The sequence below is a fragment of the Macrobrachium rosenbergii genome, chromosome 17, assembly GCF_040412425.1.
Source record: "Macrobrachium rosenbergii isolate ZJJX-2024 chromosome 17, ASM4041242v1, whole genome shotgun sequence".
NCBI classification, from domain to species: domain Eukaryota; kingdom Metazoa; phylum Arthropoda; class Malacostraca; order Decapoda; family Palaemonidae; genus Macrobrachium; species Macrobrachium rosenbergii.
Window position 1 is genome coordinate 20035765 of NC_089757.1, and position 14426 is coordinate 20050190.

General features: G+C 35.7%; 1 protein-coding gene across 1 annotated transcript in view; it reads left to right on the forward strand.

The window, feature by feature from the left end:
• LOC136847769 (delta-sarcoglycan-like) overlaps positions 1-14426 on the forward strand; it is a 97662-nt gene that overhangs the window by 26358 nt on the left and 56878 nt on the right. Inside the window, exon 2 of the mRNA XM_067119651.1 lies at positions 4369-4558. Within this exon, the coding sequence (XP_066975752.1) occupies positions 4369-4558 (190 nt within the window). The remainder of the gene's footprint in view (positions 1-4368; positions 4559-14426) is intronic.

Here is a 14426-nt window from a genome sequence, read left to right on the forward strand (position 1 = left end):
GAAATCTCATTTTACAAAATGGTTTCTCCAGACATTCATCAAACAATCCCGCAAATGCTTTTGGGATGAAGCTCTTCCCGCTTCACGGTAAAGAGTCTTAATCATTTTGAAATATGATATTCCTTGTGAGAAACAGACACCGCTCAAGAAGAGATTTCTTTTATGCATCAATCAGGAACTGCGATTTTATCTTGATATTGCGCAACTTTGACAAATCAGAGTAGTGATAATTTCTGTTAGGTGAAAAGCTTTTTTTTTTATTTTATCATTGGATTTTAATCATAAGTAAACCATTACAGTACTCCTCGAGGATGGGTGGGGGTGGGGTGGGTGTGGGTAAGGGCGTTAACGTGTAATTTCATACGTCGCTTGAAACTTATATATAATTTTCACAGCTCCGGAATCCGTGCCTTGGTTTTACAGTTCACTCTCCTACCTCCCGTTCCCTTTTTGATTACTTATTTATTTATCTATTTACTTATTTATTTATTCGTTTGCTTCCTACAGGCCTCGGTTATCTCTAGATCAGCCAATGAGAATGGCCGTCTCGTGGCCTTTTGGAATCAAAGTAAATAGGCTTATTACCTTCGCCTCAATAAATTTTTCAGTGTGGCTTTCACATGAAACCTCAAGAATGGTGAACAGGCCATGAACGTCGATGAAAACATTTAGTGATGAAGAAAGATATGTTGAGTTATCGCCACAGAAACCATCTCACCCATTTTATAATAATAAGTGTGATGTAGCATGTTTTCATTAAAGTGGCTCTACCCGTTTTTAAAGAGTCAAGCTGACTGGTGGAGGCACTAGTTGTCTGGCGTTCGGACTTTACATTAGATGAAAACCTTTAATAAGTGGATCACCTTTTTAGGATGGATAATAATTACTTCTGGCAGGTAATTCAAATATGCAGTAGTGTGTTTCCAATTGTTTTCTAGCCTTTTTCCGCTTTCATTGCTCTTGTCGCTTCCTTTCCTTTTGTGCCCAGCTTTTGAATTATTAAACCGACCTACGATCCATTTCAGGAACCGCGAGTCATCTTTTTCTCAAATATCTTTCAAACTAATTACTTGATCGAAGTGGTACTTTGACGCAGTGAACAAGACTGGGTCCGGTCAAAAAATCAACTAGTATTAATGATACTTTTCTTCTGTATTTGACCCTAAATATCCAACATGAATATTTTAATCCTTAAAGCAATTATGTTTTTAGCAGTTTTTATTGTTCAGTAAAAATACAATAAATCATGCATGACTGAGAAACAAACGAACTTTCGCTCTTAATGTATACAATAGGTAAATGTCCAGAGGGGAAAATGTCTGGGTGGAATATGTCCTGGGGGTAATATGTCTGAGGGAAAAATGTCTGGGGGGGAATATGTCCGGGGGGAAAATGTCCTACGCTCGAACAAGACACCTCCCGCTAATTTTTGGTGATATAGTGCATTGTCAAATGGTTTTAGTTAAGGCGTTTTCTTCCGATGGACATGGAGGTGCATTCTGTTGGGTGTGAATACCATGTGTATCGGATTCGTCACCGTTGTTTAAAACCCTGAACCTTTTTGTGCCCATGTCCCATTTTTGCCACCCCTAAATACTCATGACCCACTGCCCTTCAGAACTGAGTAATGATGGTAAGTCATTATTTTCTCCCCGCATTCGGAGAAGATTTTTGAGACTATCTAGTCGCCTACGGAAGACTTGCGTTCCACTGCTTGGGAGTACATTGCAATCCTTTGAATGGTTTCTTCCGATTGTCGGAAATACAACCAAAATGTTTTTTTATTAACTTAATACGTTATATTTCGAAAATAATACTAAGTATATTTTACCTTCCTAACGATAAGCAATTTTACTAAAATTAGATTTAATTTTCCTTCCTAAACAAGCGTTCAGCATAAGACAGGTTAAAGTCAGGTCGTTCCTTGCTATAATTTTTCTTTCAGTTACCAGTTATTGTGAGAAATTATCATGAAACAAAAACATGCATGTTCAGTTTTAAGATATTGAAAAGACAGAAGACAATGTTAATTTACTAAAAGCTTCCGGAATAAATACATCAGTTTCCAGGTATCATACTCGCACTAAAAATATTAAGACATTCACTCGTTCTACAGAACTTGAAACTTGTACTAAGACAATACTCTAAAAGTACAAGAAGCCAGTAACACTCCAAATTTAGTAACAAAAATAGCTATCTTAATTTTTTTTTATATGCGATGTAACCTCGCGTGCAGATGTTCCTAAATGTCTTACGCCACACAAACCGGTTACTATTTCCCTACCGGGCACCACACGCTGAGGAGTGACAGTTGTAAATGGAAATTCTTTGAATGACGAAAACGTGGTGCCTTACCTTAGGTCGCCAGGTGACATCTCGTGAGGTGACGCGTGTGGAAATGCGTATTGCATGCGTATAGACTATTTTCTGGTCACCCCAGGCACATGAAATAAAATTATTTGCGTATACTGATATGCATGTGTGTATGTATGTATGTATGTATGTATGTATGTATAGACATATATATATATATATATATATATATATATATATATATATATATATATATATATATATATATATATATATATACTTTGACTCACATCAGATCGAACTCAGGTCTTTCAATTGAAAGGCAAGGGCGCCGCCCACTAGGCCATACAAGTCATAAAAGAAGTTGGAGCCTGAGGGCAACTGCACCCAAGGAATTATCTGGGCAAGCTAACTGCTTGCATACCCGAGTGTTTTTCCCAACTTCCCGACTCGGCAATGACCCAATTGACAGCATTTCACGCAGTTAGCGTGCCCAGGTAATTCCTTGGGTGCAGATGCCTTCAGGTTCCAACTTCTTTTATGACTTGTATGGCCTAGTGGGCAGTGCCCTTGCCTTTCAATTGAAAGACCTGTTCGATCCTGATGAGTCAGAAATTTATTTTGTTCCACACGTGATTGTGTTGTTATATATATATATATATATATATATATATATATATATATATATATATATATATATATATATATATATATATATATATATATATATATATATATATACACATATATATATATATACACATATATATATAAGAAGTTTCCCCATACAAGTGGTGCCTTCAGAGGAAGACCCAGGGGGTCACTGAAGCATTCATACTTTGCCTACTACATCATTTTCCATACGACGATGACACACAAAATTACTTGAGTACTAATCATCATCATTAGCATGCTTATATAGAAAAATTTCTGTGGATAGTTAAAGATTAAAATTGCGTTGGATTCTATCTCTTTCAAATTTCCTTTCCACGAAACCCATGAACCCCAACGCTCCCGATTCAATTAAAGCCTGAACAAATTTTCTCTGAAATCGTTTTCTTCCAAACTTTCTGGAAAAGTTAACCATGGCTCAACACCGATACTGCTGCCTAAAGTGACTTCTGAATCATTTTCGAAAGCAGATACTCTGACGGTGGAAATAGAAATAGTTTTCATAAATTACACAAAGAGGCCCTTGTCTGAAAGCTCTGCCCTGATAGGCAGCGACGCCCAGTGCTGCCATCAGCATGAAAGAGCAACAGAAAAACAAAATCCTCTCCGCTGTGGAACACTGTGAATTTACACATTTTACAGAGAGAGAGAGAGAGAGAGAGAGAGAGAGAGAGAGAGAGAGAGACAGCACATTTATTTACGTCAGTGTAAACTACAAGTGAAACTCACGTAGACTTTGTATATATTCATATTTAGCATAATGACTGTGTAATGTAAACGTGATGTTGAATATGCAGTCATGAGAAAACATAAATTTACTCTATGTATATACAGTATATATATACATATATATATATATATATATATATATATATATATATATATATATATATATATATATATATATATTATATAAATATGTTTGTGCATTTATGTATGTATATATACATATATAGATAATACATACATATAGGCATATATATACATACATACATAGACAGATACATATATAAATGCACATACACACACATATATATATGTATATATATGTGTGCATTTTATAAAATGTATGTGTGCATGTATGTATGTATATATACATATATAGATAGATATATATATAATGCATATGCTGTATATACATATATATACTGTATATATATATACATACATACAAATATATTATATATATATATATATATATATATATATATATATATATATATATATATATTTACATATTTATATATAATATATACATATATATGTGAGTGTATGTGTATGTGTATATACATATATAAATATATATACTGTACTGAAAATGCATGTGTGTAAATTACAGTCCCCATTAACAATAATAAATTCGCTTTCTTTCTTCCATTACAGGAAGGTATGGGAGGCATCCAGATCGTCCAGGGAGGAATGATCGCCAGCGGCGACGTCCACGTCATGGACACCTTAGTGGCCGCGCGCATTCTCTCTCGCCCTCACACGCCCATACGCATCGTGGCCGCCAACAATTTCTCCATAGCAGCCACGGACGCCGAGGGTAGACTTACTAATAGTATATTCATGAGTGAGTATCATTCTCGTCTACTGAGAGAGAGAGAGAGAGAGAGAGAGAGAGAGAGAGAGAGAGAGAGAGAGAGAGAGAGAGAGAGTTTGAAGTTGAGACCCATGAAAACACTTAGATGAATAATGATTTGGGATGCATTCATTACCACATTGTGGTAATGAATGCGTTAATTAATGCCTCAGTACATTATAACAATCATATCATGCTTTCATTTGTCGATGTTGCTTTTTGTTAATGACAAAATCCTTACTGCAGTATGTGTATATATATATATATATATATATATATATATATATATATATATATATATATGTATGTATGTATATATACACATACATATATATGTATGTATTGTATAAGTATACATATATGTATAAGCACCTAAAAATACCGAGGCATGTCTGAGATAACTCCAGCTGATTTAAACAAGGGTACAACATCTCTCGAAAGAAATATTTCTTGTTTCTGAGGACAAAGAACAAGAATATTTTGTCTTGTACGATAAAAAAAACTACTAAAATTATAATTATCGGGCATTATATATAAAAACCGGTTGACATTTAAAACTCCATTTGCCAGATCCCTTTTCAAGCATCAATAAGCTGTAACATCAAATATTTCATTTGAAACCTATTACAGACATTTTACAGTTCAAGTAATCAGCCGGCGTATTATATGCTGAGAGTAATGGGGAATTCATGATTAACCAGAAATTGCAAGTGGGTTTGTTATATTATAAAGACACTATTTGATATGAAAGACACTCATAAAGATTCACAGAATTAAGAATTATTGTGGGAATCACTGTCTTTCACCTTGAGAGAAAAATTTATACTGAAAGGAAAAGCTATTATACCTCAGAGCATTCTTCTTCTGCCAGGAGGAAATACCATATTCTTTACTGATACAGCACACAATGGCCGCCAGCTATTGTAGTAATGTTCAAAATATTCCTTTGCCGCATTCGCAACAGTGCACTTGTACCATGCGCCAATTATTCCTCATATCTCACGAACAAATGATGAGTTAATGTGCGTTCGCGGAGGGTCGAAAGTTATGCAATCCACTCATTCTTGACCTGATGAGATCTACGGTATTATTAGGTTTGAGCCTCGGCGGAGAGAGAGAGAGAGAGAGAGAGAGAGAGAGAGAGAGAGAGAGAGAGAGAGAGAGAGAGAGAGAGAGAGAGAATGTATTCTTCACGACAATAGGAGCGTTTCATTGTGGTGATGATCCCTTTAATATAAATGAGGCCGTAGTTTTCTGTCGTCTATAAAATCACTGACCTTTTTTTTTCCTCCTCATTTTATTTAAAAAAGAAACTCTTCCTGTTTGATTTTTCTAGTAATTCTTATCACCTCGAGTAAACGATGAAATTCCTCAGATAATCTCTTTACATAAAAACATATGCAAACGTCGGCTATGGATTCTAAAACATGTTGCCGACTCTGAAGCACTGAATCCGACTAACTTCAGTCTTTAAGCCCGTTTACCTCATGAATGGGTAAACAAGGGGTTTGGTGACATATGGCAGATCTAGAAATTAAATAACCATTTTGAGATTATTGCCTTCTGGTAAAAACCGTTACTGAACTAAAATAGGGACTGCCAACAGAAATACATTATATACACAGAATTTCCAGATAAAAACTTCATTGGAGATAATGTAGTATCTCTCTCTCTCTCTCTCTCTCTCTCTCTCTCTCTCTCTCTCTCTCTCTCTCTCTACATTTCATTTATACACATACAAACACGGACACCGTTACTCTTAATAATTGAAAGCTAATTTCCACACGGAGTTTACAAAAACGCAGAAATTTTTGTGGGTAAAACAGAGAAACGAGTTTTTTTTTTAGTCTACCACCAAACACGAAACTCAGACTCAAATACAAAGGAAGGCCATGGAACAAAGAGTAGGTACCAGGCACAGCGAAAGATTTGAGAACCCAAGCCACATGGCCACCACCCACCATAAAGCAATATAAACTGATGACCAAGAAGCCCCAAACAGCAGTATAGGTATCCCATTTCATTAAGAAAGACATAACTAATACTAAAACTTACTTTTGATTTCGAGGAAATAAAAAACCCTAAAAAATGCATCTAAGCTTCTTCGGTGTAATCGAGTTTTCTGTACAGCGTATAACGCTGTATGAAACTCTCAGCCACGGCTCGGTGGTGGCCTGTGTTGTTGGCACCTATAATGGTGCCAGACGCACGATCATGGCTAACTTTAACCTTAAATAAAATGAAATCTACTGAGGCTAGACGGCTGCAATTTGGTATGTCTGATGATTGGAGGGTAAATGATCAACATACCAATTTGCAGCCCTCTAGCCTCAGTAGTTTTTAAGATCTGAGGGCGGAGAGAAAAGTGCGGACGGAGAGAAAATAGCCATCTCAATACTTTTCTTTTACAGAAAGCTAATAACACTCAAGTCAGAGACACAAGTTCAAAGTTCCCATCGACACCAGTCGCGAGTGCCACACGAACGGGTCCGCGCAAATGAACGTTCATTAAAAGCAAGTTACATAAACTTGACGACAAAATACCCTGAGGGAGAAATCTAAAATCAATTAACAGAATAAACAAACGCCGAACGTGCTATGCACGCCAGCGCACGACCGGTAAATGTTAAATAAATATAGTACATTCGTGCCATCGAAACTGAAAAGGGAATGGGAGAGCATTTTTTTTTATTTACTGCCTAAAAATATTCTCGTGTAGGGAGCTGAAATATATTTTAGTAAATGTCTGGTAAACATATCCATACTAGAATATTACAGCCTTAAATCATTATCGCACTGGAATCTAAAAATGTCTGGATAACTATCATGTAAATGCATTAGCTCATTCAAAGCTCAAGAGACTCTTAGAGAGCAAGCTATAAATATTCTAGAGACTATCTTGTTCATATATCGTTATTAAAACAATCACAGACTGAAAGGAACTGCGCAACAAAAATTAAAAATATTTGAGTAACTGTCTTGCAAATCTTATTACTTTAAAATACTGTCGCACAGGATAATAAATATATTTCGATATTTATTATGCATACTTATCAGCACTAGAATGATCCTTTCTAAAAATACTTTTGCATCTGAATATAAATACAATTCAGAATTAATTAATATTACTCCCACTGTACTACCTTTCATATACCGTGGTTGGAAAAGATGAAGAATATTAAATCTAAATGCAGCATTTCATAAAAACACCAGTTAAAACCACGGTTTTAATTGACGTTACATTTCTCACTGCGTGGTATTAAACGTCAATGACGTCACAAAAGAGCTGCGTCATCAAAGAATATTGTGAAATCACAGACCATGCGTCATTTGACATGGTGACGTCACGTATATTTTCTTCAATGTTTTCTAAAGAATGGCTCTGAAATTTCACCTACAAAAGTTGACAAGCTTCCCACGAAAACTGACAAATCAATGAACAAAAAATTGTATGAAACAGAAAACAATAAGTATGTGTATAGTGAGAGAATAAATTAAATCATGTATTCTTCTTAAGCCTGTATGTTTGTTTATGGGGGAAGAGAGAGAGAGAGAGAGAGAGAGAGAGAGAGAGAGAGAGAGAGAGAGAGAGAGAGAGAGAGGGACTGGGGAAGTGCCAAAAGAGAGAAAGAAAGAGAGACAACACAATTATCACCATATTTTCTACATCCAATATGTTCCTGTTAGATAAAACTTGAAGGCATATAATGTATGCATTCTTCAAAGGCCATTTATGATAATAGCAGCCATATATTATCCCCACCTACAAATCTTCAAAAGAAAGAAAAAAAAAAAACGAATGACCATTACAAAGGAAATGGGACTGACAATGCCCGGTTACTTATGGACCTCCGTATCTAAATGGCGCTGTAAAGAAAAAAAGAACACGCGGCGTTAGAGCCCAAATATGTTTGATCTTCCCTCGTATTTCACTTCGAAAATTTCAAGCATTTGTAAGAGGCGATGATTTTACGATATGTGTGTTGAGAGAGAGAGAGAGAGAGAGAGAGAGAGAGAATTCTTACACTTTTAGTTCTACATAGCCAAGCATTAGTAGAATGTGTCGAATTAAATATATATATATATATATATATATATATATATATATATATATATATATATATATATATATATATATATATATATATATATATATATATATATATATGAGAGAGAGAGAGAGAGAGAGAGAGAGAGGGAGATATTCCTACTTTTTAGTTAGAAGAGTCAGGTATGAACAGAATCTGTCGAGCTAAAGATGCAAGAGAGAGAGAGAGAGAGAGAGAGAGAGAGAGAGAGAGAGAGAGAGAGAGAGAGAGAGAGATTCATGCATTTTTAGCTCGACAGTCGGGCATTAACAGAATGCTAGTGTCGAATTAAAGATGGCCGAGAGAGAGAGAGAGAGAGAGAGAGAGAGAGAGAGAGAGAGAGAGAGAGATTCCTACACTTTTAGCTCGACAGGCAGCCATTAACAGAATGCATGTGTCGGATTAAAGAGATGAGAGAGAGAGAGAGAGAGAGAGAGAGAGAGAGAGAGAGAGAGAGAGAGAGAGAGAGAGAAAGAGATTCCTACACTTTTAGCTCGACAGGCAGCCATTAACAGAATGCATGTGTCGAATTAAAGATGGCAGAGAGAGAGAGAGAGAGAGAGAGAGAGAGAGAGAGAGAGAGAGAGAGAGAGAGAATTACCTAAATTACAATAACACTACGACGAGATAGCAATATACTCGCGCATTCAATACTTGGCTGAGCGGCTACGCATGTTCACTGATATTTGCGAATACTTAACTTATTTAACAAATTGATATAACGAATAGCAAGGATGATCAAGTCTGAAAATTATCGAAGTCATTTCTGCGATATAAAAATTTGAACGCTGTTATTGCTCATTTCCAGAATGATTAAATTTTTCTCCTGTGAAATAGGAAATGTTTTAATTATATATATTTTCGCTGACGGGATACACACACACAAACACACACACACACACACACACACACACACACACTCACACACACACACACACACATATATATATATGTGTGTGTGTGTGTGTGTGTGTATATATATGTATTTATATATATGCATATATATATAAATTTATATATACTATATATATATATATATATATATATATATATATATATATATATATATATATATATATATCTTACAATTTGACATGGGGAAATGCTTACCATGAGCCAGTTATAGACTCTAAATGAATGATTTCGTTACTTACCTGTATTTTTGTATAACATCTGACTACTCTACTCACAAGGTATTTGTAAATAAACACGTCAGGGTACGTTTAAAATTACGTGTATTTACATGAAATGAAATAACAGAAGATGATTTGGACTAATCAGGCATGCAAGGCCTGAGAGGTTAATTATAACTAGGAAAATTGAAAATATATCCGTCGGTGTGACGATGCTGACACAAGGCACAGTCAAGAGAGATTTCCACGGCTAACAAACCCTCTGTAAAGAGAGAGGTTCACGAATTAAAAGCCAGTAAGGACGCAATAAAATATACATAGGACAAGGCGAGCACAGAGGGTGACAAGACGCCTTGAACACACGATTTTATGCAATTATTTAAACACAGGCATTTACGTAACACTGACCTAGCAAGGCAAGGTTCATATGGGAATACTGGCACTTAGAAATGGAAAGAAGAATTTCGAGAATTAGAACTGTGACTGACGTGGAAGAACTTTTGCAACAGATCACTTCACCTTGCAGAAGAGGTGGCTTCAGCGAGAAATGGCGGCGGAGGGGGGCTGGGCTTCACTGGTAAAAATACTGGGGTCCCTACAAGATAAGGACCATGTGGTAGGGCATGCTCTCTGAAAGGAGATGCGTCTTGGTAGCGTCCGGCGATGTGTCTCTCACTCGCGTCCTACAGTGTGTCTCGCGTTGTTTCCTCGGTCAGTCCCAAATATAACGTTGGTCAAGGGGCAGGAGGATACCTCCAGGTAAATGGGGTTTGGTTTCATCTATGACTAAGTCCCAGGTGCAGGTCAGCTGTCCGTTTCTCTTGGTCTTCTCGGCTCTTTCGTGTCTCTGTAAACAAAAGTCTCCCGCAGTCATGTTCCAGAAGAGAAAGTTGCAGGACGATTAAAAGATTAAGATTAAGGGAGGGGCCTATATTCCTCTCGCCCCTCCTCGTCAGGCGGTGACCAAAATGCACTGCTATATTTTCCAAACTTAAATGAAGCAGTTGGTAGCTGGGATTCTTGGGAAATTATAATATATATATGTGTATATATATACATATATATATACACACAAATATATTTAGAAAAACTTTTAATTATGTATCTTTTCATGATGGGGGAAATTTGGTGGATGGGTGTGTGTATAAACATATATATATATATATATATATATATATATATATATATATATATATATATATATATATATATATATATATATATATATATATATATATATGTATATATATATATATATATACATATATGTATATATATATATATATATATATATATATATATATATATATATATATATACACACATTACGAAGCAAAAATAATAACCCACCTCGAGTGTCAGCAACAGAAAATCAAGAGCGAAAAAAAGCTGCTAATGTCATTCTCTATGCGGATTTGCTCGTGGTTCGACAAAATTAGATCCGGTTACCTTTGTTTTGCAATGACCAACACACGACCCACAAACTTTCCATGCAAATGAACTCCAGAGAGGAGGAATTCCTGCACAAACAAAACACTTCAACGAAATTCGCAAAACATTTCACGGCATCGACCTCCGGAGGCACCAACTGCGGGCTAACTCCCGAATTGAAGGCAGAGCCCAAGGCCGTGAACGAAAAGGGGAAAAAGAGAGGGAGTAAGGGAGAGAGGGAGGGAGAGAGGGAGGGACTCGAAAAGTACAGAAGTCTTCGTGGATGTGGATTTGACAAAAGATTTTTTATTCAAAATAACGAAGAGAGAAAGCAGTTTTTAAAAGGACAGAAAGCCTGGATGTACTCCAAAATTACTCGTGAATTTTGACCAAGGGTTCTGTACTAAAACTAGATTTAAAACAAAATAAGCACAAATTTTGAAGCTAAAAGTACCAATTGATTTGAGCCAAAGTACTCGGACAAGCTGGATTGGTAACTGGTCCTTATATTAAAAATTTGAATGAAAGCATCAATTCTTTATCAAGAATTTGCATAAGAAATTCAACCAGAAACTAATTCTCAAACTAATGCTGCATATCGTAGATGTACGATAAGTTAGCGAAAATATCCTGTTGAGGAAGGACTCATGCTGCAACAAAGCCCTTTGAATATTTAATGCTGCTGGAGACTTACAAATTTTCTTTCGCTAATGAACACAGCTATCAATGAACCACTTATACTTCAACTACACAAGAAAATATGATTGATGCTTAGCATATAACTCTATTCTTACCAACATTAAAAAATTCCCAAAGTAGATTTATAACATGCTGCAATATGTTAGCGAGTCAAGAATCTGCACCAAAGAATAGGAGAGAGAGAGAGAGAGAGAGAGAGAGCATTTCATACGATGACAAACACGCTAACACAAAAATAAGCACAACTCTTAAAAAGAAAGTAGTAAAATAAATACCTACATAAAGGCATTCAAATGATATAAACACTTTAAGTACACCAGTTCCCGAATACATTAAGAGTACTTACAATATCTATACTCCATAATACCTTACAATTACTCATGTCAAAGAACAATGCAGAGAACCCGACTGTTTCGTCGATCATTGGGGGGAAAAGGAAAGTTTGTGACAAAAGCGGCTTCAAAACCGTCCTTTAATTGCGTCTATTTAAGTCGACTACACTGCCCAGCACAACATCGCATTAACATTATCATTTTCATCCTGAATACCACTTCAAAATAGTACTCTTAATATTAGTGCCATTTATTTGAGAGAGAGGGAATTTCCATTAACATTTATGTCCAACTGAAACATTTAGGAAATTGAGATAGTTTAAAGCATGAGAATGACAGGTATACTATATTTCACCTATCTTAACCCAAAGGAGAATGTCTTTGTCGATTATCATCAACGTCCCAGGACATTACTTAGCAAAGCCCAGAAAACACTAAACTTTCTTTAGTGCATGTGTAAAGTTTGTCATCGAAGTTTTGACTTCCTTGTTTTTATTGTACTTACAACAAAAATGCCCATATTTTATACGGCTTCCTTTTATTCTTACTGTTTGAATTATTTCCCCGTTTTGTTTTTGTTGTGATGCTTATATTCCAATACTCTCTATTAATGTAATTTATAACTTAAATTTCACATACGGTTTTAATATCTAACTCCATATTGATGAATAAATAAAAGAGCTTTCGCAAGAAAACTAGGAAATAAATGTAAAACTGGTTTTGAAGTTTAGGAAGCTAAAAAGTTAACTTTTTATTAGTTCGTTATATTTTCTGTTTTCCTCATTTGTTCACATACCTTCAACAAACTGTTTACACGCAAGGCGGTATATTTCACAGTTGTGAATGAAATTTCAATCCACCTCTGTTAACCAGTCATGGGGTCAGGTATTACTATTCTAATAAGCTAAAATAATTATCGTCACAACCACCGCAAAGATCATAATTATCTGACACCCAACTACGAACCAGCACCATCGTGAGATACCTATTCAGTACACTGCAAGTACCTGATATCCACTCACAATGGCAAATGGAATTTATGCTCTTACTGGGGAACGGCATCCACTCACGGGTTGAACTTTTGTCACCTGGTTCCTGGTGACACGAACTCGCCACGTAATGCGATTACCAAAGGATGAAAAACTTAGTGAGCATCTTTGAAAGTATTAAAAAAAAAAAAAGCTAGTGCACTGGATAGACCGACTGGAAAGGGTCCCTCTAAACTCAAAATTATTATTATTATTATTATTATTATTATGCAGCACCATACATTCTCTGGGATAAAGAAAAAAGCCAGGTCTAATATTCCAAATCTTCATTAAATAGTGGGTCCGTATAAGAAATAAAAAATAAAGAAAGGAAAGAAAATGAATTGAGATTTTATAAACGTACCCGTCATTACATTTCTTTTTAGCTTTTAATATTAGATTATTCAAGATTTGTCACCTTGCCTTATTCAGAACATTAAAGTCTACTACAACTGCCATCATTCGCAGTCAATAATACTTTATTTTACCAAGATACCGTTCAAGCAAAATATAAATGTAAGGGGACTCTATGAAATGACCTCATACTATTGATATTGCTAAAAACAATTTAAAAATAGACCTACTTCAAAGATATTTGCGGCGACTACTTCAGCGGGAAATTAAGAGAACATTTCAAATCTTATGGGGAAATAATTTCAATGAGAAGATGATTACGGGAAGAGCTGGTTAGATATTCTCCACAAGAGTGCAAGGAAGCTACGGGGAAGTTAAACGGCAGTAGGTGATAACAGCATTCGTCAACTCTAAGGCAAATATATTCCTAATAATCTGTTTTGGCACGAGCATAATAAATGCGCGCTTCAGTACGCAAAAATCCGCTTATGAGCGATAATGCGTTACAAACACTGGATTATTCTCTAAAACTTTTAGCTCTCATTTTAGGGATACCATAACAGCAGTATTTCAACAGGAATTCTCAACTTAAGGTTGGAAGGTTTGTTTTCACGAGCTGCCTCGTAAAATGACTTTCGTTTCATTCCTGGGTGTATCATGACGGGCACTGGTGTGGCTTTACTGATTAACTGCGTAACAAAATGATCATTTCTTCCAAATACATTCCTTTTTTAAAACGAGTTATTTTTAATTCGTAAGCATTTTATTTTCAGAGCAAGGTTAACGAGTACGAG